A 25417-nucleotide genomic window follows, 5' to 3' on the forward strand; every position below is an offset into this window, starting at 1 on the left:
CAGAAGTGCCAGAACTGTTCATGTAGATTTTTTCAGCCCAGAATCACAAGGTGATTTTGTTACCAGTCACCAAATGGCGGTGGTGCTCTTATACCCAGTGGTTAGGGCACTCACCTGGGATGTGGGAAATCCAAGTTCAAATCCCTGCTCTGGAGTAGGGACTTGAACCCTGGTCTCCCTCCTCCCATCTGAGTGTCCTAACCCCAGGTTATTGGCTATTCTGGCACGGGTGTCTCATGCACTCCTACATCCCAGGGGAATGCCCTAGCCAGAGAGAGCCACCCACACACTCAGACCTCTCCTTCCCTTCCCCCGCTCCGTCTCTCCCTGAACAATTCCTGACAAGTTCTACGGCTTGTATTGGCAATTTGTGCAGGTGCTATGCTGTTCCTCCACATACCAGTGGCCGGCATCCAGCCCTCCTGCGGTGGGATCCGACATGGCTCAGGCCTTACCTATGTTTTGACCACGCCTACTGAACTGGACCCACTTATATAGGATAGGCATCCCCAGCCTCGTTTGAGAATCTTGCCTCAGGGCCTGCAGGGCTCCAGGTGGAGTGCGGGCATGGAGCTGCTCACTAGCCCTGGGGTGGCAGCAGTGCTTAGGCAACTTTGCAAATGCGAGCTGGTGAAAGCTTAGGCACAGATGGGCTTAGGTGGCAGCTGAGTTTTGAGACCATCAGTGGTGCCTAAATCAGGTGGATGTAGACACTTACTTCTCCTTATGGATCTGGCCCTAACTCTATAGATGCCTCATTTTCCCCTTTGGTAGAACTGAGATAATAATACTTCCTCACCGCGCAGGGGTGTTGTGAGGACAAGTTAATCATCTATCTACACAACTGCCAAGGTACAAATGCGTTGAGTTAAACCAGAGGTGGCCACCCTGTGGCTCCGGAGCCGCACATGGCTCTTCAGAGGTTAATAAGTGGCTCCTTGCGTAGGTGCTGTCTCCGAGGCTGGAGCTACAGATGCTAACTTTCCAGTGTGCCGGGGGTTGCTCACTGCTCAACCCCCTGCTCTGCCCCAGGCCCTGCCCCCACTCCACCCCTTCCCCCTAGACCCTTGCCTCTTCCCCTGAGCCTGCCATGCCCTCGCTCCTCCCCCCTCCCCACCAGAGCCTCCTGCGCACTGGAAAACAGCTGATTGATGTGGGAGGGAGAGAGGGGGAGGCGCTGATTGGAGGGGCTGCCAGTGGTTGGGTGGTGGCGGATGGGGGGCTGCTGACTTATTACTGTGGCTCTTTGGCAATGTTCATTGGTAAATTCTGGCTCCTTCTCAGGCTCAGGTTGGCCACCCCTGAGTTGAACCATAATTTCCAAAGGAAAAGAGATTTTTCAATGCAAACATGAGGATTTAACTAAATGGAGATTTACTTGAAGCCAGATGGCGTCTGCCTTCAACAGAGTTGCAAGTGAAATACAAGTATTTTGACTGTTTTGAAAATTGTACTGGGATTGTATTGGGGGAAAAGTGAAAAATAAACATTAGGTGAATCAGATCTGAGGGCTTTTCTGTCTTAAAAAAAATATACATTTGTTAGAAAGAGGACTATGTTAATGCAACCTTAGGTGCCTTTTCATTTGCGCCAGCAGCGTACCCACAGGGCAGTTAGATGGCAGGTCTTTGGTGTGCTCTGCAATTCACACCTGTGTCGTGCACTACAATGCAGTGTAGACACAGCCTTACATGCCAGTTACCATCGCGCAACCCAGCAAAGATTAAAAGTTGTGCTATGCACCTGGGAGTTAGAGAAATGAAGACATAAAAGAAACGGGAGCTTTCAGCTCTTTAATGCTATCTATTGCCTCTTTCCATCCCATATAACATCAAATTAATTGGCAATCATAATAGTAACATAACGGTAGTAAACTGATCAGATAGTTCAAGTCAGAGAAGATAATTTTTATGGCATTAATATAGCCCCACAAGGACAGTATTAAATGTTTCCATTCATCTCATATTATTTGTATAGTCTTTATCAGCAGGGTCTGTGTTATCTGCCAGTATGCTACTCCACCTAGTAGTGACCAAGATGGCTTGGTATTTAATTTTTCTTTATGGCTACCATGGAAAATTCCTCTAAGACTAAAATGCATTAATAAGTTTTATTCATCTCTTAACACAGGTCATTCATGAAATGTTATAACACTTAAATAAAGACTTCACATCATACCAAACACACCAATGTGATAAGTGTGTCTGAGTCGGATGGAAACCCCGGGTGTGTTATGTTGCCTCTCTCTGTTATCCTACTAGAAAGCCAGGGCTTCTATGAATCCCCCTTTCATCTCCATCCTGCAACCTCTTCGCTTTCTGTGAGAGCTGAGCTGTGTACACAGCACTCCAGTCTTTCAGGAAAAGCTTTCTCTCAGCTGTTAGTATTTGTCACTGTATTTGCAGTCAGGGTAGCGGTAGGCAAAATGGGAATCGCAAGATTGCAAAGATTTCAAGAGCTCTATCAACTTTCCAGCGGCATCACTGACTTCCTGGTCTGCTCTGAAGCTGTCTGCACAGAGCCTTAGGAACCTGTCTATTTTCTCCTGAACAGGTTGGAGGAATTTTCCCTTTAGGAGCTTAGGCAGAAGCTCTTGACACACCATGACGAGGCTCTGCTTCTCTCTGACTGAATTACAGTTGGGAAATGCAGATTGGCAGTCCGAAGCCAAACAGCTAAATATGTCTTTATACTCTTGTTGCCCATCAGTCATCTGGAGACCTAATAAAGGCAATAAAAACATTTGTTAGAAATGTACAAATCTTTTATAATCATACATGTTTGCAATTTTGGTAAGAAAATGTCATTTAAAATAGTGTATACCTATGTGAATAATAACCTAGGTTAATTTAGCACCTTTCGTCCCAAAGCACTTTGTAGGCTGTATGTATAGGGTCATTTTCCACACTTCTGAAATGCATCTATGTCTCTGAAAGGATGAGGTGAAAAGAACTCAGTGCTACCCCGCAGTGTTTTATAGACGGGGGATAAGAATAATGCATTCGATTAAAATAGCAGAAGAACTCCGGTACAACATAAATACTGAGCTGAACTTTGAAGTTCCTATAGAAATTGCCACAAGTACTTAAGGCCTCAATTTTCCATTTCATCCAAAACCAGTAAGACTCAACAAGAGGTGACCTGGTTGGAAGTGGACCAATAATACAAAAGATACATAACTGAATGCTTCACTAGAAGATTTTCACAAAATCAGTATAGATTTGTGAATACTTGAGAATTATTCAGATGACTGCATAAACGGAATGAATTTTTTTAAGTGTGGAAAAAAAGTGAAATGTGTTAAGTTTATTAGAGGAATGCTATTTGCCCAGCTCTAGTTTTGGTGCTGTATTACGTCACCGTTTGCTTGGTGAAAGGCAGAGCTTGAACTGAGGACAAACTGACAAAAAGGGGTTTTCCTTTGTTGTTAATTCTAAAGTCAATGGGATAAAATGGCCTGGAAGGATCTAAATATTTGCCCAAATATTTAAAACTCTGATAGGCCTGTAAAGTTTGTCTGCAACTTAATATTTTGTGATTCCAGTTTTTAAGGAAAGAAGTGGAAGCTGTTGAATATTAGCATTCAAATATTGCTGTGTCTACTGTTGCTAGTCACAGATATTACCAGTGTCTAGCTGTGTAGTGACAAAAACTGTTCCAATGCTCTTTAATCGTAGTGTTAGTCACAGCGCCATTTACAGTACCAGTGAAAGGTGTGTAACATTCTGAATACAGAGCTAAGCATTGCAGGAGCTGGTTCTGTTTTTACTGGCAGTAAATATCTCCTCTTGAACTTTTAATTATCCAATTTACTGAGCAATTTTTGATGTTTTAAATAAAACTAGCATAGCAGGTGAAAGATTTTTTTTTTCCTCCTGTTTGTTAAATCCTCCTATGACAGATGCTTATTCAGAGATCATACTGAGTACCTTCCTGCTTGTCAATGATTCCCAGTGTGCTGGCATCCCGGATGAACAGAAGCCCATTGTTAAAAATGCCAAATGTGCCAGAATCAACATGGACGAAATAAAAGAAATAGTTCATGTCATTATTCCTCATGGAATTGACAATAGAGAGGAGCTGGAAAGCCAGATCTGCTGCCACCTCAGGAGGAGAGCTGTAGAACTCCTTTAAAGGTCTGGTGCCGGCAGTGACAATGAGCCGGCCACAGGACCCCAAATACTTTGGAAATGGCCATCCCTCTGCTTCTGGGAAAATCTGTGGGAAGAGAAGAAAAATAATGGATCTAGTCACTGAAAATACTGAGGTGCGTATGTGGTGTTACACACATACAGAGTCTCCAGGAATAAATACGCAGTAAAGTAAGTGTGTGTGTGGGGGGGGGGGGGTGGGAGAGAGAGAGAGAGAGAGAGTGTGTTTGTATGGTTTCAGGTGGGTGGTGTGCATGAGAGAAGCTAGCGAATGGAAAATGAAAATGTTTTTGGGTGGTGCACTGTCTATTGCTACATTCGCAAGCTCTGCTGTGAGGGCTCTGATTGCATTACAGGATTATTGGATTCTTTAAGAAATTGTGTTCTAAACTCATGATTTTTATCAGGAATCTTGCAATTTTGGGGGTTTTCTTAAAGCCCCCAAATGGTGGAATTGTGTTACTACCTGAAAGTTGACTCACTTTTTATTTTTTTTAGAAACGTTTCTAGCCCTGATGGCAGCAATGAAATATCTCAAGACAACTAAAAATAACCCTACATTTATTATTCTTAAATATCTCATAAGCGTGAAGCCAGTGTAATGATTTTTTGGGGAGAGGCGGGTCTGATTCTATATTTTTGAACATTTGTGATTGACAATACTGTGGTCTCATCATAGTGTTGCCAAGTTTTGTTATAATTAGTGTTTCTTCTTAAAATGCCAGCTCCTGGAGTCATGGGACTAGGTGAGGTCCGTTGGCTGTCACTTTTTAAAAATAGTTCCTAGCACTCGTGGTTTAATAGAAAAGCATGAAAATATGACTCAAGTGCACTTTAAAGACTAAACACTGAGAAGCAAATAACAAGAACCCAAAATGTATTATTTTTTTAATCATGACTTTTGGGGCTGCCTAATGATTTTTGAATATGTGGCGTTTGGACGGCAATACCAGATATATGTCTGATACTACAATATATACTCTGTGCGTGCATGTGCACACATCCAATGCTCCTGAGATAAATAGCAATTGCAGCACTATTTGATAAACAGCGGAAGCCTGCAATATATTTATCATGCACCTTTGGCCATATTACTTCACCTCTGCCTGCTAATCCATCTTCCGCCCCCAAGACAACTTCCACCATTCCAAAGCCCTGGGCTGTTTCAAACAGCTGCTCTTGTTCTTTTAAATCAATCTGCTGCAAAATCAGTCTGCTGCTGTTTTCCTGTTTTTCATCCCCCAGCGTGGAGTTACTCTCCTAAAATTACCTGGAACTGAGGCCCAGGGATGGGCATGGACCAGCTACCCATTTTTTTGTGTCATGAATGTAAAGTCTAAGATCTCATGATCCAGAAGTTTTATACCATTAGGAAAGGGAAACTCAGAATGCTCTGAAAAGGCCAAGGTAATGATCTACTTCAAAGTCATGACATTCTTAGGCACAGAAAAGTGATTTTTAGGTTATTTTTGGATGGCTCCTGCTGCGTCCCATGCAGTTGAAGCCATGGTAATTCAGGTAAGGGGCAGAAATAGTTAACAGTTTTCAAAAATTCTCTAAACCATTTATAAAATACTTTCCTGTAGCATCCCCAGAATACATGGCTATGTGATATAGCATAAAGATTCCGTCTGCATTCATGAGGATGGACTCCCCTCGCGCAAGCAATGCAGTTATCACACCACATCACATCAAGAGGGAATCTCTCTCTTTCTTAACCTCACAAAGCCAAAGGTTTTGGTTAGATGATTACTTTTCAAAAGTAACTTTCTTTTAGGCTCTCTAATGCATTCTGAAACAGGCACTGCAGAGACAGAACTTCTACTTTTGATTAAGCAGACGTCCTGGTATGCCAGTTCTGTGTTCCTGAGCATTATTAAAGGCGGCCGTTCCCTTTGCTGGAAAAACATTTAGAAAATGAAATCAACCCAGAAAGATTTAATTTTTCTTTTGTCAAGTGTTTTTTTAGCTACTAAATTTTGAAGTGGACTAATGAGCTTTGTTGAGATAAAAGCTTACCCTAAATGCTCCCTAGTGTACACCGTCATAGTGAGCTAGCAGGCTGAGGTAAGCAGATCTCCATGATGACATAAGCAAAGTTTTCTGAGAATGTCAGAGATGATCTGAACAGAGGCCACTGGCAGAGTGAAGCATAAGACAAGTGTCTGCTAGTGACCAGGAGCCAGATTTCAAAAGAACTTGCACCCACCCAACAGCTCCCAGGTGGCAGCAGAGTTTCAAAAGTGCCCAATATCTGGTACCTCCCACTGAGAGCAATAGGAGCAGATGGGTACTGAGCATATTTGAAAGTCTGGTCCTGGAGATCAGCCTCAAACCTGCAGTCTACCCAGATTCTAGAGGTCACTTCTGGGCATGAGTGAGAGTGTGGGACAATGCTGGCAGGGTGTATGGATCTGAGACAACTGACAAAGATGGGGAGTCAAAAAATAACTTGTCCTGGGAAGGGTGCTGTAGGAAAAAGGATAATATAGGGGTTGATATGAGTTGGCCATGAGGAGTAGGAAAGAAGTGGACAGTGCCGTGGAGAAGGATTAGAGGTTTCCTCTGAAATGGCTCTTAGGAAGAGGAAAGAGGATGATGCTAATCCAGTCAGCCCAAATGTAGCACCGGATTTTGGTTCAGTCCTAGTGTGTTTGATGCATGTAAAAAATGAATATTAACGCAGCATTAAGGTTGGGGAATAACATAGCAGAAATGCTCAACCATAACTCTGACCCCTTGTGCTGATCCATTAGTCTGGGTCTCTCTGTTTAGATGATAAATTATTTGTGATTCAATGCAATATATTAACAATACAAACGGAACCCACTGGAATTTTGTTGTTTCCTTGCATTCCAATCCACATAGGTTCTGATTGTTAGAGGTGTTGAGCCCCTGCAGCTTTCTCTGCCTTCAAAGGGAGCTTCAAGAGCTCCACGCCTACACAAATCGGGCACAGGTACTTCAGAGTTGGCTTAATTTTTAAGCCTCAGTGAGGTGCAAGGAACAGTAGTGGTCCATAAAGCTTAGCAGGATAGTGAAAGTACCTGCTGCATGTCCTGAGCAACTGGAGAACATCATACGCACTATCCACAGAGGGGCTTGAGATTGGTTTCAGGAAATTTCATCCTAGGGAGAGGCACCGTACCTGTAATAGGATGGGATGTGTATTCACTGACAGCGTGTAGAGGAGGCGTAGTTTGTCCCGGTCTGTGAGGTGACCCATGTAGATACTGCCAGCATCTGGCACCTCAGCATAGCGGCGTACTATTCTGTCTAAGAGCCGCTGGGAGGGACAGCGCAGCATTGGACTAGGTAGCCCCTGGTAGGAAAGAACGAAGGTACTTGGGATGACTATACTTGGCACCTGCAAGTTTGTATTAGGCTGAAATATGGTGATCTGCTCTACACGCTGTTTGAGAACTCTGCCAGCAGGTTTGTACCAGATCCCCATTACAGCTACCTTTTTATAAAGGGTTCCTCTCAATTACTGTTAGCAACATGGAGCAGTTTAGGGATATTCTACAGTAGACTCTTCTTTAAACCCTGAACTACCTTGGGTATAGTCCCATGTTTCAGACTTTCCCTAAAATATGTATTCATGCAGGTACCTCAAAATGGCACACTGTTTCTGAAACAACCAATCCAACCTGGAGGTCTCGCTCCTGTCTGCCTCTCTGTCAGTATATTGAACTAATTTTGCTTCTCTGGTCTGTGCCCCTCCATGCAAATCTCTGTAGTGGGTGGTGTTCATTCACTTGTACTCTCCATCTTTCTGGAGCCCTCTCCCTTGAGTGAGTCACTTCCTTCTTTCAAAGAGCATCTTCCAAGCACATTCCAGTTCACCTTAGCCTATGGCTGATCTTTTTCTATGATATTATTCAATAGGGATGCTAGATAAAATGTAAAAACTCCTATATACATATTGTATGTAGGTGCCTGTATAGGATGTATTCTCTTTCTGATGAGGCTTACATATAGGTTTAAATAATTTACATATAGGTTTAATGTCTTGCTTATACTTTTTCTTAGATACCAGCAACAAATGATTCTCAGGTTTATGGATTCATCACACGGTAAGTTGCATTTTCTATATTTGAATATCTGAGTTATGAAAGTGCATAAAAATCTGCAGCTGGTATAAATAGCAATGTTTATTTACACAGATGTACTTTGACATCGCTTAATTTTTAAAATACATTCACTTTACTTGGTCCGTTATGGAGAAATGACACAGAGAATTAATTCTCACAGTGTCTAAATGTTACAAGTCCTCTTACGTTTCTCTCTTCCAGAACAGCATTAACAAGAAGATATTTATTCTTTGTCTAACACAAAACTAAGCAGAAAAATGGCAATTCTGTCTTACAGTTCTCTGACATGTTATTGCTGACTTTGAGTCACTTTTCCTTTGGAAGAGGAGTGGGGGGTGGGGGGAGAGCCAAGCAGAATTGTGTTAAATGGTTGATAAGTGGTGACAAAGTTCTCTTGCAGCTGAGAGTGTATGCAAATATTTGCAGCCAAAGTTAGAAAGCCCTGCTGCCTACAGGAGTTTGTAATGCAAATGTCGAGACCCATAACTACATGCTGTAGGAGCAGAAATGGTGATACTTTAATGCAATTAAAAAAAATGTAATTTCCAACTTCATAGCTCATTCTATTATACAAACTTGGTGAGGTGATCAACACTGTTCGCTTGCCATGGAATTATTTTGGGGATTTCCTAATTAAAACTGTGACAGGCACTTTTTCCAGTACAAAGATCAGAATGCTATGGCTGTGTCATGCACACTGTTCAGCAGGGAGCAGATAAGTGAATCCGAAATATAAGTCAGTGTGAACATGCAGGAGTATCCAATGTATGTTTGTCATTAATTTGGGAGCCAGAACACACCCAGTTGAGTTAAATGATCTTCAGACGGTGCTCATTCATACTTTCTGACCTGAGGCCAGTTCTATTTATGGCATGGAAACAGAATGAAGAAGAGTAAGGCTGGAAGCTGAATAGGTGAAGTCCCTGTTTCCCACATTTATATCGACAATATAATTTCTTAATATTTTAATAACTTACCAAAGACCTCGGTCCAGCAAAGCACTATTCATGTAAATAGGCTCCATGAGCTTTGATAGGTGTACTCACATGCTGAAAGTTTAGCACATCTTAAGTGCTTCACTGGAGTGGGGTCAACATTTTTAGGGGGAAAGAACAGTGCCATCTCTGCGGCTGAAAAGAGAGCCAATTTAAAAATTAAAATCTAACCTTGTAAAATTGTCAGACAAAATCCACTGACTGGACACACACCTGAAGATCTTGCCATTCAAAGCACTGGAGATAACTGGTTTATCTACAGTATGTCTTAAGTCCCTTGCAATGTCTTCTCACCCTGGAAACTGAGGCTATGTCTACACTACAGCCTATGTCGGCATAACTTATGGCGCTTGGGGTGTGAAAAACCACCTCCCTGAGCGACAAAAGTTACGCTGACATAAGTGCTCCTGTGTACAGCAGTATATAGGCAGGAGAGCTTCTCCCACCGACACAGCTGCTGCTGCTTGTGGAGGTGGTTTTCTTATGCCCATGGGAGAGCTCTCTCTTGTTGGCACCGAGCGTCTAAATGAGCTGTTCTGCAGCAGCGCAGCTGTATTGCTGAACATATAGACATAGTCTTAGACATGCCAACTCATTTGACAACATGTTTGGCGCTGAGTCGCAATGCTTCTCATTTAGTTTGGTTTTAAAAAATCACATGTTTATGTGTCTAACAATGGACTGACCCAGCTATATCCACTTTCACTCAAACGGAATTTTTTCTAGTCCATGACGTGCAGCGGAAATACAAATTGGTGTGTGTGTGCTTATTTGTGCAAACACACTCAAAGCTCTTCCTGACATGGAAGAGACCTCTGCAGCACAACTGTCCTGTCTTTATACTACCACAATCGCAAAGTACTACCAAACAGTCAAGGAAGGGATAAACTCAATCCTGAATCCTTACTATCTGCGGTTCACGCTAAGGATTGACCGCTAGGTATATTATGTGAATTAATACAATTAGAAATGAATCCAGACTGCAAAAAATTTGAATCTGGATTTCAAACCACCCATAAGTTTTGGGTGTTTGAATCTGAGGGTTTGGTTCAGCCCATGACAGAGATAGAGGTCTATTGCAAAAATCAGGATCTTGTTCCAGCTTCAGATTCCAGCATTATCCTTCTCCACTTCAAGTCCAGGCCTGTTCAGACCTGGAGGTCTGGTTCAGGCACATCTCTAGCAACAAGGCAATAAGTCAAAAGGAGATTGGTCTGGGAAATGGCTACGGCTCAAAAATACTTTCCTACAAAGGAGCAGGCATCAGATGAATGAAATACTTGCTGACATTTAATGAGCAAAGTGAGGCTTTAAATCTTGCTTCTCAGGGGCCAGATACCCAAAGGTGGTGGTTATGTGGTGGGAGCTGGACTATCAGCCTGATTAACAGCTTCACATTGTAACTTATATGTGCAAAATGGGCAAGCTGAAAAACTTGAGGGTTTTTTCTTGTACTTTGATATTGTTCACGTCTTTGTGCCTCAAGCCTTTCCTTAGCTGTTCTTCGTTGTTAGGATTAGAAATTTGCCCTGCAGGAGACCTCTGCTGAAACTAGCCTGCTTTTTTTATTGTTCACCTCACACCGGAAAACAAACCAGCAGCACATGATGTGAACTCTGACGCTGAAAGCGATGAACTCTGGAGCTTGAAACGCAGACAAAACAGCATGTCGCTATTACTACGGTGTAGGCTAATACGTGCAATGCCGTGATGCACACAAACACCGAGTTAAATCAAGGTTGTCTCTGGGGCAAGCATGATTTCAGTACTGAAGCATTTGTAGCTTGCAATAAAGATTTTCGCTGTGGCAGATGAAATAATCATTGTGGCAGGCAGCCCAATTGATAGTTGGGTCAGGCTGGGCAGTCAGTGAAAAGAATCAAAATGACAGGCCATGAAATAATGGTTTTCACAAGTATGTTAAGGTTTGTCATAATTTTCTGTTCTAAAAAAGAAAATTACTTAAGCCCAGTAGTTTCTGTCAGATCTCTTATATATCCGAAGCTACAGGGAGGCTGGTGCAGCCACCAGCTTAGTGACCATAGTTTGATGGAAAATACTGCTACCTTGACTACATCAATAGAACCCTGATCATGACCAAAAATGCCAGTCACTGAATAGTTCTTGTATTAAGTGTTTTCAATTGTTTATCATCTCATGAAACAAAGCATTCGTCCCAACATGGATTTGCACTGCAAATACCATACCACTGAAATCACAGCTCAGAGGGGACACACCTCTGGAACTCTTGCTGTTTAAATCTCAGGAGGGGTATCTGAGAGAGCTCCAACCTCCTGCAACTGAACAGGTCAGAGAAATGCGCAGAAAACCCCTGTCATTCATTTTACAGTGGGACTAAACCAGAAAACTTGGCTCTGAATTTCAAACACCACACATTTCAGGGATGTTTGGTTCCAGGCTTTTGGTTCAGCCCATTATAAAGAGTGGCCATTTGCAAAATTTGGATCCACATTTGGATTTTAGGGGAGGTATTGGTTTGGGCCCACCTTTACTGAGAATTAAAAGTGAGGGGGAAAACAACTGCACTTCTAAATGGGACCAAGTTTATATTCCATTAAAACTCAGTGATATCAGTTTGTTATTCTGCTTCACTTTCAGATTCAAAGACCCATGCAGCTGTGAAAGCTGCAATCCTAGATCAGTGTGTAAGGTGTGTTTTGTTGATTGCAGAGTACTGTGCCCTGCTTTGACCGATAGGACCAGAAAGGTTTGAAAACTTGTTGAAATGTGCTCACTGAGTTTGTTCTTGAGTTTGAATGATGCCCTGGCCTTGGCACCAGCAATTTGGTTCTCGGGCATGAGGGAGCCTACGTAAGTTCAGCATTCCCAAATGTGCACAGAGGAAATCCTAGACTATAGGAGAAAGTAGGCTGCAATGCTGGGGGTGGGGAGGAGGCCTCAAACAGAATTCACCATGTATTGGGATTTTGCTTTGTGTGTGTGACGTGTGTTTGTGACACAGTCCAGCCCAACTGAAACTGGGTTTCAGAGAAACTGAGGAAGTGTGGGAGGAGCGAGGGGGCTTTATGTAGTGGCAAGGGCCTTTGATAAGACAGGGTCCCCAAGGAGAGGAGTAGGAGTTGGATAATGAAACATCTGTATAGCAGGTCTCAGGAAGAATTTCTCCATTTTGACACATACAGATTTCCTGAGTTCAATAGATAGATATTTTAAGCACTTCCATTTGTTTGGCCATTGATTTAAAGTAATTCTGCCCCACTGTCATGACAGTGCCCAATTTTATACACAACCTCCCATGAAACTTGCTCACCAGACGGGTGTCACCAGCTTGCCCTGCTCTACTATTGGTTTTCCCACCTCGGCACCAGTAAACCACTCCACACTGCCATCTTGTGGAGAGAGAGTGCTTTAATGCACATGGGAAACAATTCACGGCAGGATTTCAAGAGACATTCATGTAAAGCAGCTGATGAGAAAATGTGAATTTTAGATCAGGAATATTTTTGAACACTTGCTGTAACCTCCAGTTGCCTTTCCTTCTCCTCTTTTATACGACTATTAGACGAAGTACAATATATCTTCCAAAAAGTGAGTAGCCTTTTCCCAAAGAGATGTTCTGTTCTGTCCCAGGTTTATTTTATCTTCCAGCTCAAATGTGCTCATTTGTCTAGCTGCCTGCTCTGAGAGTCACACTGGGCTCCCTCCACCTTGCTGCCAGTAATAAAGGTTCTGCTGAACCTATTAGCCCCACAGTGACCCCTGGGTAACTCTTGTGCTGTCAGTGGTTTGCACAGGTGCCCCGATCGCAATTTAGTCAACCCTATTACCGATGATGCCTATGGATTTGCAGCTCACTCAGTCTGAGCTGTGCTTGCTCTGCAGGCTAGCAGGAGTAAAAAGCAGCAGAAACTCCTTATTGCTAGGAGTCAGCAGAGCTGAGTGAATGTGTCCAGGGAGCAGATCTGGTGGGTTACAGCTGACATTTTTATGAGGTTCCTTTTCAAAGCAGATCCCCACTTTAGAGAGTGATCTTTCTAGAACAAACACTCAGCTGAATGATCCTCCTTCCATCCCAGCCACCAACCAGCTCCTTTCCCTCCTTTTTTAGCAGTCACTACAACCCTTTGCTCAGGGGGGTGGGCAGTGTTGGTCTCTTGTCTGAAAGCCATCCTCAGCAAAAGGCAGCACCCTGCCCCTTGGCTGGAGTGGGAACGGTGCCTTCCTCACACACTCTGCAGCAGGTGCTCAGAGCTCAGTGCTTCTCCAGAATTGGTCTGTTTAAAACCCGCTACCGCCTTTTCTGCTGCCTGGTTATCAGCTTGCACCGTAGGCTTTTTATCTCTCTCGTCTCCTCCCTCTCCGTAGTGGCAGTAACCACCCGGCGGCTTCCCTGAAGCTGAGGCTGACACACCTGTCTCCCCTCGCTTACCCTGTGACATTTAAGGATTCCAATAAAAAGGCCAGCAAACTTCCTCTTGCATGACACATGTTGCTATAGATGGCCTAGAGATTAAGAAATAGGAATCCTAGTCCGGAGCCTCTGGGCTCCTTCCAGGCCCATGAAGTGAGTCCTGCAGTGCCCTGGTGACAGGATGCATGTGCCCTGTCTCTGAGGGAATCTTGTGTGGCCCCTCAGTGTGGTGCTTCCTTTTCATGCACCCACAGTGTGCATTGGGATCAGCTGAGAAGGCAGGTGTTCCCTGGCCCTCTGGGAGGGAGGGAGGGAGTTAGTGGTGGTGACAGACAGAGAATGACAGAGAATGGTACTACCCTCACCAAGGGCTGCTGCATGCTATAAATCCCCTCTCTAGGAGTGGGGGGAAGGCTAACCTTTCAGAGGAAAGAAACAACTGAAAAGTGCAGTTTTTAAAAAAGCCTAGTCATTTATCCAGTGACGAGGGGAACCGATAAATAATCATTGTAGCAGGGTTCAGTACTGGCAACTTTCTTAAAGCCCCAGCTCCTAGAGTCAAGTGATTACATGAGAATCTCAACTTTCATTGGAGAAAACAAAGTTTCTAGCCTTCATGGTTGCACAGAAAAGCTTAAAAATGTGCCCCTTAAATCTCAAACCTGGGGGGGAGGTTTAAAAAAACATTATTGATAATATTTATTTATTTTGAAATCTCAGGATTTTGGGGGGCTTGATTCATGATTTTTGAATGTATGAGGTTTGCCATATTGGGGTGTTCAACAAGTAGATGGCTCAGACAGCATCCCAGTTTGGATTACAGATCAAAGCTTGAACCTGTTTCTCTAGGGGGTCATATCTGATCCCTGAATTAAAGCACCCCAACCAGTGGAAAGATTCAGATTTTGAGCCCTTGCAATTAGGTATGTTTGGATCTGGACTTTAGATTCTGCTCTATTATGGGCTAAGTCACAGCCTGGACAATAGAGACTTGTAAGATCAGCACGTTTCTTAAAAGTTTGCTGCACATCTGTTCCCTGCTCACTTTTCATAGTCCCAGGGTTGTCCCAACCCTCCTTCACTTTAAAAAGAATCCTAGTTTTAAAGTCCTAGTTGGTTCATTCTACCTCTCTTCCCTGGGGTTTAATCTTGTTCTCTCCCGCCATTCTCCACCAGTACTTCCTGGCAATCATTTCCAGTGGGATGCTTCCTAAGGGGTTGACGGACCAGTAGCGATCAGCAGAGAAGGCAGAATGGAACTGAAGAAGCTTTGTAAAAAGCTGTCAGTTCTAGTCTTGATCATTACAAAAGAAAGTTAAAATAGACTGGTTTGGATATTAACCTCTGATTTCATTTTTATGTGAGAATCATCCATGTGGCACTGAAGACACTTTCCCCCTCTTCTTGTGTCCCCACTACAGTGCTCTGAGAGTGTCAAAATTTTAATTCTTGTGGAACCCTGCAAGCTTAAAGCTTAGGTAGCTCCAGTGAGTCACAGTCCTTGATTCTTTATGAAGTTTAAAAAATAAATGAAGCAATCAGAGATTCCCCCAGACTCTGTTACAGGAGGTAACTGCAGTAGCTGCCAAATCGGTGTGCTCCTCATTAACAGGACCTTGCCTACTCACCTGCACGAGGTCTGGTGTGAGGCGCTTTGCTTTCAGCCACTTTTGGAATCTCTCCGTCTTCCTCAAGACACGCTCGATGCTGCAGGTCTTTGTCTTGGAAAGGGAAGCACAGATTCTCTTGTCAGCTTGGTCATGCTGGTATTTGGTGGTTAACCTGGAGATCTCAACCAGCCGCCAGCTTTTGGCATCATCTGTGTAGTTCCCAGAGTAACTGGGAAAGTAGTTGGGAGGCAGTTTTAAATGAGAAGCGAGCCAGTTGTCAAACCTGCCAAAGCAAAGCAAGTTCCCAGAGGAGATTCTGTTAATAAGCCACATGGACAATTCAAGCACAATTGCCAGTTTTCTTATTTAAACTCCAGGGGCTAGAAAAAGGATTTGATCATTTCTAAAATGTTTCAAATTGCAGAGGGGAATGGTGAAAAGGACACTAGCAAGTTTAGGAGGCCCCACATTTGTTCTAGGACTCCTCTCTCCTCACTCCCCAGACCTGTTGGCAAACCTTATGTAAATTTGTGTGTGTGTGCACGTGTGTTGTGTTTTGTTGAACAACAAAATCTCAACCCAGTAGCCTTGTACTTAGAAACAGCCCTACGCTAACAAAAGTGTGCACGTTCAATGGAGGAAAAACACTTTTGGTAACTAAGCAGATTCTCATTTCGTGCTTACAGCTGGTAGTCACAAACAGTGGAGGAACATGAGAGTTGTTCTAGTGCTAGGAATTGGGTAGTAGCCCTTTAAATAGTTTAGGAGCACTCTAGTAGCCACCCTGTCCTGTAATGCAGAAGCCACCAGAGCCCTAGGAGTACATATTTAGCTAGGCCAGGTATGCTTTTGTGTAGTTAGTAAACACTGTTATTCGGAACCCAGCTGGGTCCTTGTAGTTTCAGCGTCTCGTAATGCTGTGCTGAGAACAAAGATGCTACAGTTACAAACGATTAAAAGGTTTAAAGCACCCAAGGATTACGCAGTACCACAGTGTATGGTGCTGCTGTGGAAAACAAAAGGAAAACTCTAGAGTCTCAAGGTAGCTGTGGAAGAACATGTAGGTCTGTAAGTCTCTGTCACTCTGTCCAGTGGTGTTGGTCCCAGGGATATGAGAGAGACAAGGCGGGTGAGGTAATACCTGTTACTGGACAACTTCTGTTGGTGAGAGAGACAAGGTTTGAGCTGACACAGAGCTCGTCTTCAGGGCTGGCCCAGATCTCTATTATCCCCTCCATTAAAACTGTTCTACAGGAACTTTAATTTGAGCTGCAAAGGCAGCATGGACCTTTCTTTAATATCTCATTGGAAGGATTCAGTGTATCAGCCCCTTGTCGTATTGCACTTTGGGGCCAAACTTTCAAAGATGTGTACCCCAGTGCCATGGGTGCATGTGTAAGTCTTCTGTTGCACACGGCTAGTTAGACCCCTTACTAGTGGTGTGTGTGTGTGTACGCAAACATCTGATTTACATGTCTAATTGTGTTATGTGCATTATTAAGCCCCATATATCTTTGATGTCAGCTTTGGATATGAACCCAAATCTGAGTTTATGTTGTGAACACACAATCACTTGTCCACGAATCAGGAGTATTGCCAGTTAAATGCTTTTTTGTGGACTTCCTGCATTATCACTGCATCATCAATGTCTCGCTGTTGTCTCATCACTACAATTCCTAGGATAGTAGTGGTTGTCACTGCTGGTAGCAGAATGGATATGTCCCAGTTCCATTCCAGATATTCCTACAGTTGTGATACCATAATGATTGGCCATGCTGCAGAGGGTGGTGATTTTGTAAAGTGAAGAAATACCCGCCGAGGACTGAACTGTGTTTTTCCACCCAGAAGAAAAGTGCATTAAACAGCATCAATTAGTTCCTATTTGAATTGCTAATTAACTTTCTTTGCACCCCTGTTTTTTTCCCCCCAAATCACTGTGACTGTGTGTATGAAAATGGATAGTGCAGAGGATTCCCCAGCGGCCGTGTGCCATGCTGTGCAGGGTGGAGGGAACAAAATCTGCAGCAAATGCCACGGTGAGGTGCTCTAGCTGGAGAAAAGGACTAGGTAGCAGAGCTGGTCAAAACTCCGTTTCTGTTGTGTGGGAAATTGACATTTTGACCTTTTCTTTTCATCCTGAAATGGAAAGAAAAAGTCAAAATTTTCCACAAAAAACATTCTGAAATGTTGGGTTGGAAAGACAGAAATGTCCTTATTGAAATCACCCGGTGAAGCGTGCCCGACCACATGGCATCACTGTTCGTTTACGCATGGTCGAAGCATTTCATTTTTACTATTCTTCTGTGAGTTTTTTTATTTTTGCTGAATGAGTGTTTTCCGATGGAAACCTGTTCCATTGAAAAATTCCAACCAGCTCTATTCTACTCCCTGCTCTGGGTAGCTGGTTTTCTGCCCTGAGCCTATGGGTTACCCAAGAAAAATGGACAGCCAGAAGAAGGCGGAGCCATGGTAAATGGCTGGCTTCACCAACCTCAAATGAGGAAAACCTTCTGAAAAATTAACATTGCTTTGGACAGAATTAACACATACTGAGCCCTGGAAGTCTCCTCCTCAGCAGTACAGGGCACAGCTGGAGTCTGGCGGCCTCTGACACCATGGCTACTGGTCCTGCTGTGCTCTCATAGCTAGGGCGGGGTGCCTCCTGGGAGCGCAAAGGGGAATCCTTTCACAAAGTTGGACATGAGTTGGAGGACTGGGTGCCTGACCGCCCCACTTCTTTGGGGGCAGGGAAGTGGGGGGGAAATGTTCTGGGTATTCAGCTTCAGTGTAGCTATGGAGATTTTTCACTAACTTGTTCCCCTCCACACAATATTGCACAGGAGGGGAGCATATGGGCCGTGTAATTAGATTCTGAAGATTTTTATTCTATCAGCCCCCTCAGCCCTGCCCACACACATATTTTATATGTAATAATTTAGGGGCACAGCTGAATATTTTGCAAGTAACACACTTGAATAATGTGGCGTGAACTCTAACTTTTCGCTAGCCTAATGTCAAACATGCGGTGCCAATAAAAATTTCCTAATTATAATCATCCCTGAGAGCATTGGAAAGCATTTCCTAATTGCACCTCCACATAAGTTAAAGTTCATAATTTGAAGCTAAAATAGGATTGGCAAGAGTCTCCATTGGGGGTTGGGTGAAATAGATGAAATGAAGTTAACAAAATACAGTAAGTTTGAAAGCTACAGCGGAAACCTTTTTGACTTTCAGTCAGGAAAACAGCACAGAGAAATAATGAGGGAATTAATTAGCTTGCCTCTGCTGTAGGATCCGACTTCAAATATTAGTATATTTAATCCATTCCTGGTTGGTGATTTCTAGAGCTGAGAGAATAATTTGCCGCATAAAGAATTACACCAGAATATTAGCCTTTTTCTCCAGTAAAATTCCTTCATTTTATTTGTTTCAAGCAGTATCATCATCCCTCCCTGCCCCTGCAAAAATAAAGTTTTGCTTTTGTACAAACTTTCATAAGAACTCATTTAAGTTGAGAACATAGGTAGGGTAGAAGGGAGCACAAGGGTGATCTAGTCTAACCCCATGCCAAGATGCAGGATTTGTTGGGTCTAAACCATCCAAGACAGATGACTTTCCCTATCCTGCCTCCTTTTGAAAACCTCCAGTGAAGGAGCTTCCACAAGCTCCCTAGGCAGTCTGTTCCATTGGCCTACTGTTCTGACAGTTAGGAAGTTTTTCCTGAGATTCAATCTAAATCTGCTATGCTGTAGTTTGAACCCACTGCCTCTTGTCCTGTCCTCTGTGGCAAGAGAGAACAACTTTTCTCCATCTTTTTTATGGCAGCCTTTCAAGCATTTGAAGACTGCTATCATGTCCCTTCCTTAATCCCCTCTTTTCCAAACTGAAGATACCCAGTTCCTTCAGCCTTTGCTCACATGGCTTGCATTCCATCCCTTGGATCATCTTTGTCTTTTACCTCTGGATCCTTTCCCGTTTCTCTACATCCTTTCTATATATTGGTGACCAAAATTGGATCCAGCACTCCAGCTGAGGCCTAACCAGCGCCGAGTAGAGCGGTACTATCACCGTTCATGACTTGCATGCTATGCCTCTGTTAATGCAACCTAAAACTGCATTTGCTTTTTTTTGCAACAGCATCACATTACGGACTCATGTTGAGGTTGTGATCCACCACAACTCCCAGATCCTTCTCCAAGTCAGTTATCCCCCATTCTGTCTTTGTGCATTTGGTTTTTCGTCCCTAAATGTAGCACCTTACATTTGTCTTTGTTGAATTTCATTATGTTTTCTATAGCCCAGTTCTCCAATTTATCAACATCCCTCTGAATTTTAGCTCTATCCTTCAGAGTGTTGGCAACTTCTTCCCCCGTCCCACGGCTTTGCGTCTTCTGCAAATTTGATCAGTGTGCTCTCTATTCCTACATCCAGGTCATTAATAAAAATGTTAAAGAACACCAGACTCAGAACATATCCCTGTGGGACCTCACTTGAGACCTCCCTCCAATCTGACATCATTCCATTAATAGTTACTCTTTGTTTGTGGTTGTTTAACCAATTATGTATCCACTTAACAGTAGTTCCGCTGAGCCCGCACTTCTCCAGCTCGCTTATCAGAATGTCATGTGGGACTCCATCAAAAGCCTTGCTTAAGTTCAGGTATGTTATGTTATTGCATGCCCCCTCTCCAAAAAACCAGTTACCCTGTTGAAAAAGGAAATCAAGCTGGCTTGTTCTTAGTAAATCCATGCTAGCTGCTAGTGATTACCCCTTCATCCTCCAGGTACTTGCACACTGAATATCTTATACATTGCTCTAGTAGCTTCCTGGCTATTGAAATCTGGCTGACTGGTTTATAGTTTCTGGTTCCTCCTTTCCCCCCTTTTTAAAGATGGGCACTATGTTAGCCCTTCTCCAGTCTTCTGGGACCTCTCCTGTCATCCATGATTTTAAAATATTATTGACAGTGGCTATGAGATTTCTTTAGCTAGTTCCTTCAGTACTCTTGGGTAAGTAGAATTAGGCCCCCCAGACTTGAATTCATTCAAATTGGTCAGAAGATCTGACGTGTTCTTACTTATCTCAATCTGCAACCTTTCCCCTTTATTATCTATAGTAACTAGATGAGTCATCTGGTCACATGTTTTTTTGTAAGAAGACTGAAGCAAAGTAGGTATTGAGCAGCTCTGCCTTCCTATCATCTTCCGTTACCAGCTCACCTTCTCCACTGAGCAGCAGACCCACACCATCCCTGATCTTTCTTTTTTGTCTGATGTATTTGAAGAACTCCTTCTTGTCTCTAACATTCCTTGCCAACGGTAACTCATTCTTTGCCTTGGTTTTCCTGATTTTGTCCCTACATGCTCATGCTATTCCCATGTATACTTCCTTGGTGACATTCCCTGTATCTGGCCTGCCTTGTCAAATGTCATGGCTTACACAATCATGAGCCTTTTCCTCATAGTTCCTCAGCTGTGGTTAGTTAACACAAGATTCTAACCAGAGGCATGCTTAGAAAGGTTAGCATTAGAGGTGGAGTTTGGCTGGAACTTGAGTGTTCTAAACCCTTATGCTTGTAGGACTTGAGGTTCAGGGAAATGTGGAGTCTAAACTTGGTCTATGTTAGGGATTTTTGTCAAATATGAAATCAAATCTACATCTGTACCTCAAATCCCCAATCAATAAGCAGCCCCATTGTGCGAGGTGCTGCACAAACACAGAAGGACATAAGCCCTGCCTCAGACAGTATGCAATGTAGGCTAACACAGCCACAATTGGCAGTAATTTTTAAAAAATTTTGAGCACAGGTGTGCTTTGTGATTTGAATAATTCAAATATGCGTGTGCATTGGACCTGGTGCCCAAAGGATCATACAGCTATAGTCAAACGGCTGCCTCTTCAACTGAGCAATATACAGACGCATGAAGTCCAATACTGATCATTAGTTTGAGTATGAATGAATGAAAGGTTCCTCAGCAAATCTTAAGGCATAGTAACACAATTCTGGGGAATCTGACTTTGTTTTAAGTACTCCTGTATTTGGCATCATATATAGCTAGCACACTGATGGCATAATGTACTTTCCAGTTATAAAGTTTCATCAGTGCATGGGGCCACAATAATAACGTGCTTTTCTATAATGCCTTTCTGCTGAGGATCTGAACATGCTTTTCAAACTAATTAAGCCTTTCAACATACCTGGCAGGCAGGGATTAGTACCTTCATTACAGACCGATACATTTAGGCAAAGCTAGGTTAAGTGACTAGCACAAGACCAAGCCGTGAGTCAGTAGCAGTGCCGGAAAGAAAACTCAGGCATCCTGTTTCCCATCCTCACACACAGATCACGTTTCCTTGATGGTTAATCCAGCATGCGGGCAGGCAGGAGCTCCCCAGACTGATGGAAAAAATGAACTAAGCATGCTGTAAATGAAATACATACATTGCTTAGCTGATGATGCTGTATAACTTATATGTGAGGGTTGGGGGGGAGATTTTCAAAAGCACCTAGAAGATTTAGGAGCACAAGTCCCATGGACAGTCTCCCCCTATTTCTCTTAAGAATAGCATTCCTGTGTTGGGAATTAGTTACAGGACTAGATTGCAGCTAGTTGTTCAAAAAACCTTGTGGCTAGGAAGCCAAGTGGAGTGGCAGTGTTAACCACTGCAGGAAAAAATAATGTTTAAAGCTAATCAGAGTTTTACATTTAAATGTTTGTTCTTTTCAAAATGCTCCCAGCACAGACACGTCTTGTTACCACTTTGCAGCACTGAATTGAACAAACTGTAACTACCCCAGAGAATTTAGTCATTTTTGCTTCACTACTTTTAACGAGACAAATCCCCACTTGGCAAGCCAGCAACGAACTCCTCCTTTAAAGAACATGCACCACGCTATTTGTAGATTTACAGAGGGCTCATAGGAGAAGAGCTCTGACATTATGGAGCCTCTGCATAGTTCTCAAAGGTAAAGTGGATAGTGAAAATGCCGGTTACAACTCTGCTTAGGCGCCTCTGTGCTAGACTTTTCAGGAGGAAAGGGTGTAAGCACATTGCCAGTCCTCTACTCCTATTACTGTGAATAACCCAGAGGAGTAAAGGAAATGTGTAGAACTTCTTTGGCAGGCTACACAGCTGAGCAATCTTGTACTAAGGTATCAGCTGGGCTGTCACACAAATATCTAGAGTTTACGCATGCTTAACCTGCTACAGGCAGTGCTGGTCTTAAAAGGGGTGCATGGGAAACCGTTCTGGCCCCTCACGCCAACGTTCTCTGTCTCCTGGGGTTGTGGAGGGGTGATTACTAATACTCCCACCCCAATGGCTGCAGAGTGCCAATGTTATTACTAGCACATAGATTTAGAGTGTGGGTGCTGGTGGTGGCCTGTGAGCTGCAGGCAGTCAGACTAGATGATCCGGTGGTTCCTTCCAGCCTTAAACGCCATGCCTGTATGTGTGGAAGAGGCAGAGCAGTCTCCATGTGCTCATCCAGCCTTGGCACCGGATTAATTGTCTGTGCACCTGAAGGTTAGAGTGCTCCTCGTACGTTTTAAGACTGCTGGTGTTATCCTAGGGGCCAGATCCTCAGCTGATGAAAATCACTGTTACTTAATTGAAATCCGTGTGGCTATGCTGATTTATACCAGCTGTGGATCTAGCCATATGCTTTTTGGGGCAGGGACTGGACTTCATTTGTCAACTGCCTACCACAATGGGGCACGGTCCTTGTTGGGGCTGCTCTGCCCTACTTTAGTACAAATAATTGGACAATAAGGCTCCTTTCTGCTACTCTTACATTGAGTAGTACCTTATTCTGCTTGTGGTCCCATTGACTTGCTGTGTTAGGGGCTAGTCAATGTAGGAATGCCAGAATGATTAGGATTGTAAGCTCTTCAGGGCAGGGACCATCTTTTTGTGTGTGTTCGAACAGCACCTTTCACCATTACCACAGGGCAAATAATAATCATCGATGATCCTATAGTATTGCTAAGCCTGTCTGAGAAAAATCTTTATGGTTTTACTATAGCACATTTTATATAATAGCTTAAAGATAAAAACAGTAATTTGTCTAGCATTACTACACTTATATTACTGTATTAAAACTACAATTTTACTACAATAATTTCCTCCATGCCTGGGGCTCTTAGATCTATAAAAGAAAGAGTGCTTATAAATCATAATAAAAACAATAAACCTTTCCCCTGTAAATCTCCATTTTTTTCCCTCCTCCTCTACCATAGTAACATTTTTTCCTAGTGTCATATGGTGTGTTATGCTTTTGAGTCTGAAAATTGAAAGATCAATCTAATAACTGCTTGGGTGCATGTTTAATTCATCTAGACATATGTGTAATATCTGCAGTTGTCCTCAAGTTCTTAATGAAAACTCCAGATGCAATTGGCCCTTTGTATCTGATGTGCAAAAGTACCTGTTGTCTTCGTGCTTGCAGATTTATATCTTGGTTGAACTTAACTAACAGGTGCATGAAATTCTATATAATTCATGTGGTACATATGGTGCTAACATTTCAAAAATGTAGCTCTTAATGTTTATGCCATGTTTACAGTGACTCAATTCAGTCTATCAGTAGCTTAAATTTGTAAAGACAAATTCTCTTTGGTCAGTTGCTTAGCAGAAAATGATTCCATAGACAGCCAAGTAAACTGGCATACTGTTTCTCCCCCTCCCCCCCCCCCGACTATTCTCTTGAATTGGTTCAATGCCAACTTATCAGCAGAAAGTTAATGTTTAAAAATGTAACTTACTTTACTTTAAAAATCATATTCAGGGCTCAAATTTGGTGGTGATTTTGTCTTCTTAAAAATACTAATCTACATTATTTATAACAACTTGACACTAATGGAAACCTGGGGATAAGTTACATTTTGAGTTCTTTTTCACTAAAGTACTTGGAAGTGTTAACAGTCACTTTTCATGTTACTATGCAGAATGTTTTCAAAATTATTGTGCTGAGTTTCTGACCTTATTTCTTCTTTAAAGAATTTCTTGCAAATCGATGTTCCAATGCAGGCATTACATTTATCGAGTCCCAGGAAAGTCCGTCCAAAACTGTAGCTGGCTTTGACGTGGGGTACAGAAGAAGGAAAAACTGTTGCTTCTAAGAAAGGACTCCAGCTCAGGGTCAAAAACTGAAGCAGTTTCAATAAACCGAGAACATTAGAGCAAAGGTAATACATCCAGAGCCCCATCTGTGGTACCTGCAAGCTCTGCCTTTTTTGGATGCTATCCTACCCTTCGCTCTTTGTGCTTTAGATGATCTCAGTTTGCAATTGAGAGTCCCTAAACACTGAGAGAGGGTCTTGATCCATGAAAGCCAGAAACTGTCCGCATCCTGCCAGCTGGTTGATGGTTCTATAAGTTTGTGTTCTGGGCAGGAAAGAATATGGGGTGTGGGTGTGTGTGTGGGGAGAGGGGTAAGGAAATGCATGGAGGATGCAGATAACTTGGGTTGCCATAGTTACCTTTCCTCTGCTTGGTGCAGCTGTTTCAGGCTCTGATGCTCCACCCATCACCACATTAGAAAATAACAACAAGAAGTTCTCATCTGTACATTATGCAGACAAATGAAGGATATCCGTAGCACAAGCGTAGGGCATACAAAGGACACTTACATTGGAACTGCCTCAGCAGGAACAACAGTGCACCAGAGGCATGAATTTTAACATGAGCAAAACGTTTAAACATCATGTTTTGTTAGTTGAGTTTGTGTACATGGGAAAGGCACACGTCTAAGACCGTTGCTGAGCTCTAGATTGTGTCGTTTCTTACAAATCCGCTCTGCTCACCTCTCCCCTTCTAACAGTGGAACTTGAATGGTGGTTGAAAAGAAGAATTGCTCTTTTATTGTTTCTCAGTAATTGAAAATCTGCAACCTGGTAATCTTTTAAACAACACAAATTGTCCTAGAAGTAAAGGAGTACTTGTGGCACCTTAGAGACTAACAAATTTATTTGCGCATAAGCTTTCATGAGCTACAGCTGTAGCTCATGAAAGCTTATGCTCAAATAAATTGGTTAGTCTCTAAGGTGCCACAAGTACTCCTTTTCTTTTTGCGGATACAGACTAACACGGCTGCTACTCTGAAACCTGTCCTAGAAGTGAATATTTTGTGGTAAGTAGGGCTTTTGAAAATGTTACCGCTTTTTTTTAAATG

General features: G+C 42.9%; 1 protein-coding gene across 3 annotated transcripts; it reads right to left on the reverse strand.

The window, feature by feature from the left end:
- Window positions 1-1779: 1779 nt before the first annotated feature.
- On the reverse strand, window positions 1780-24609 carry DIPK2B (divergent protein kinase domain 2B). 3 transcript variants are annotated; one of them, XM_077817688.1, is made up of 5 exons: window positions 24226-24609; window positions 15262-15526; window positions 7300-7473; window positions 3930-4218; window positions 1780-2721 (listed from the first exon to the last, which is right to left on the reverse strand). In XM_077817688.1, the coding sequence occupies exons 1-5, from the start codon at window positions 24450-24452 to the stop codon at window positions 2381-2383; spliced, it is 1296 nt and encodes a 431-aa protein (XP_077673814.1). In that variant the 5' UTR covers window positions 24453-24609; the 3' UTR covers window positions 1780-2380. The 3 variants fall into 3 exon arrangements, with proteins under 3 accessions (XP_077673814.1, XP_077673830.1, XP_077673822.1); XM_077817704.1 differs by lacking the exon at window positions 24226-24609 and adding an exon at window positions 24009-24215; XM_077817696.1 differs by lacking the exon at window positions 7300-7473.
- Between the last annotated feature and the right edge of the window lie 808 nt (window positions 24610-25417).

The sequence above is a fragment of the Eretmochelys imbricata genome, chromosome 1, assembly GCF_965152235.1.
Source record: "Eretmochelys imbricata isolate rEreImb1 chromosome 1, rEreImb1.hap1, whole genome shotgun sequence".
NCBI classification, from domain to species: Eukaryota; Metazoa; Chordata; order Testudines; family Cheloniidae; genus Eretmochelys; species Eretmochelys imbricata.

Excerpts from the sequence above, each read along its gene's own strand:
- DIPK2B (XM_077817688.1), bottom strand. The coding sequence starts at position 24,452 with ATGGGGCTCTGGATGTATTACCTTTGCTCTAATGTTCTCGGTTTATTG. Across the intron at positions 4,219-7,299 it reads CACATCCCATCCTATTACAG|ATTTTCCCAGAAGCAGAGGG; the intron begins GTACGGTGCCTC and ends CTCTTCCCACAG. Across the intron at positions 2,722-3,929 it reads AATCATTGACAAGCAGGAAG|GTCTCCAGATGACTGATGGG; the intron begins GTACTCAGTATG and ends TGCCTTTATTAG.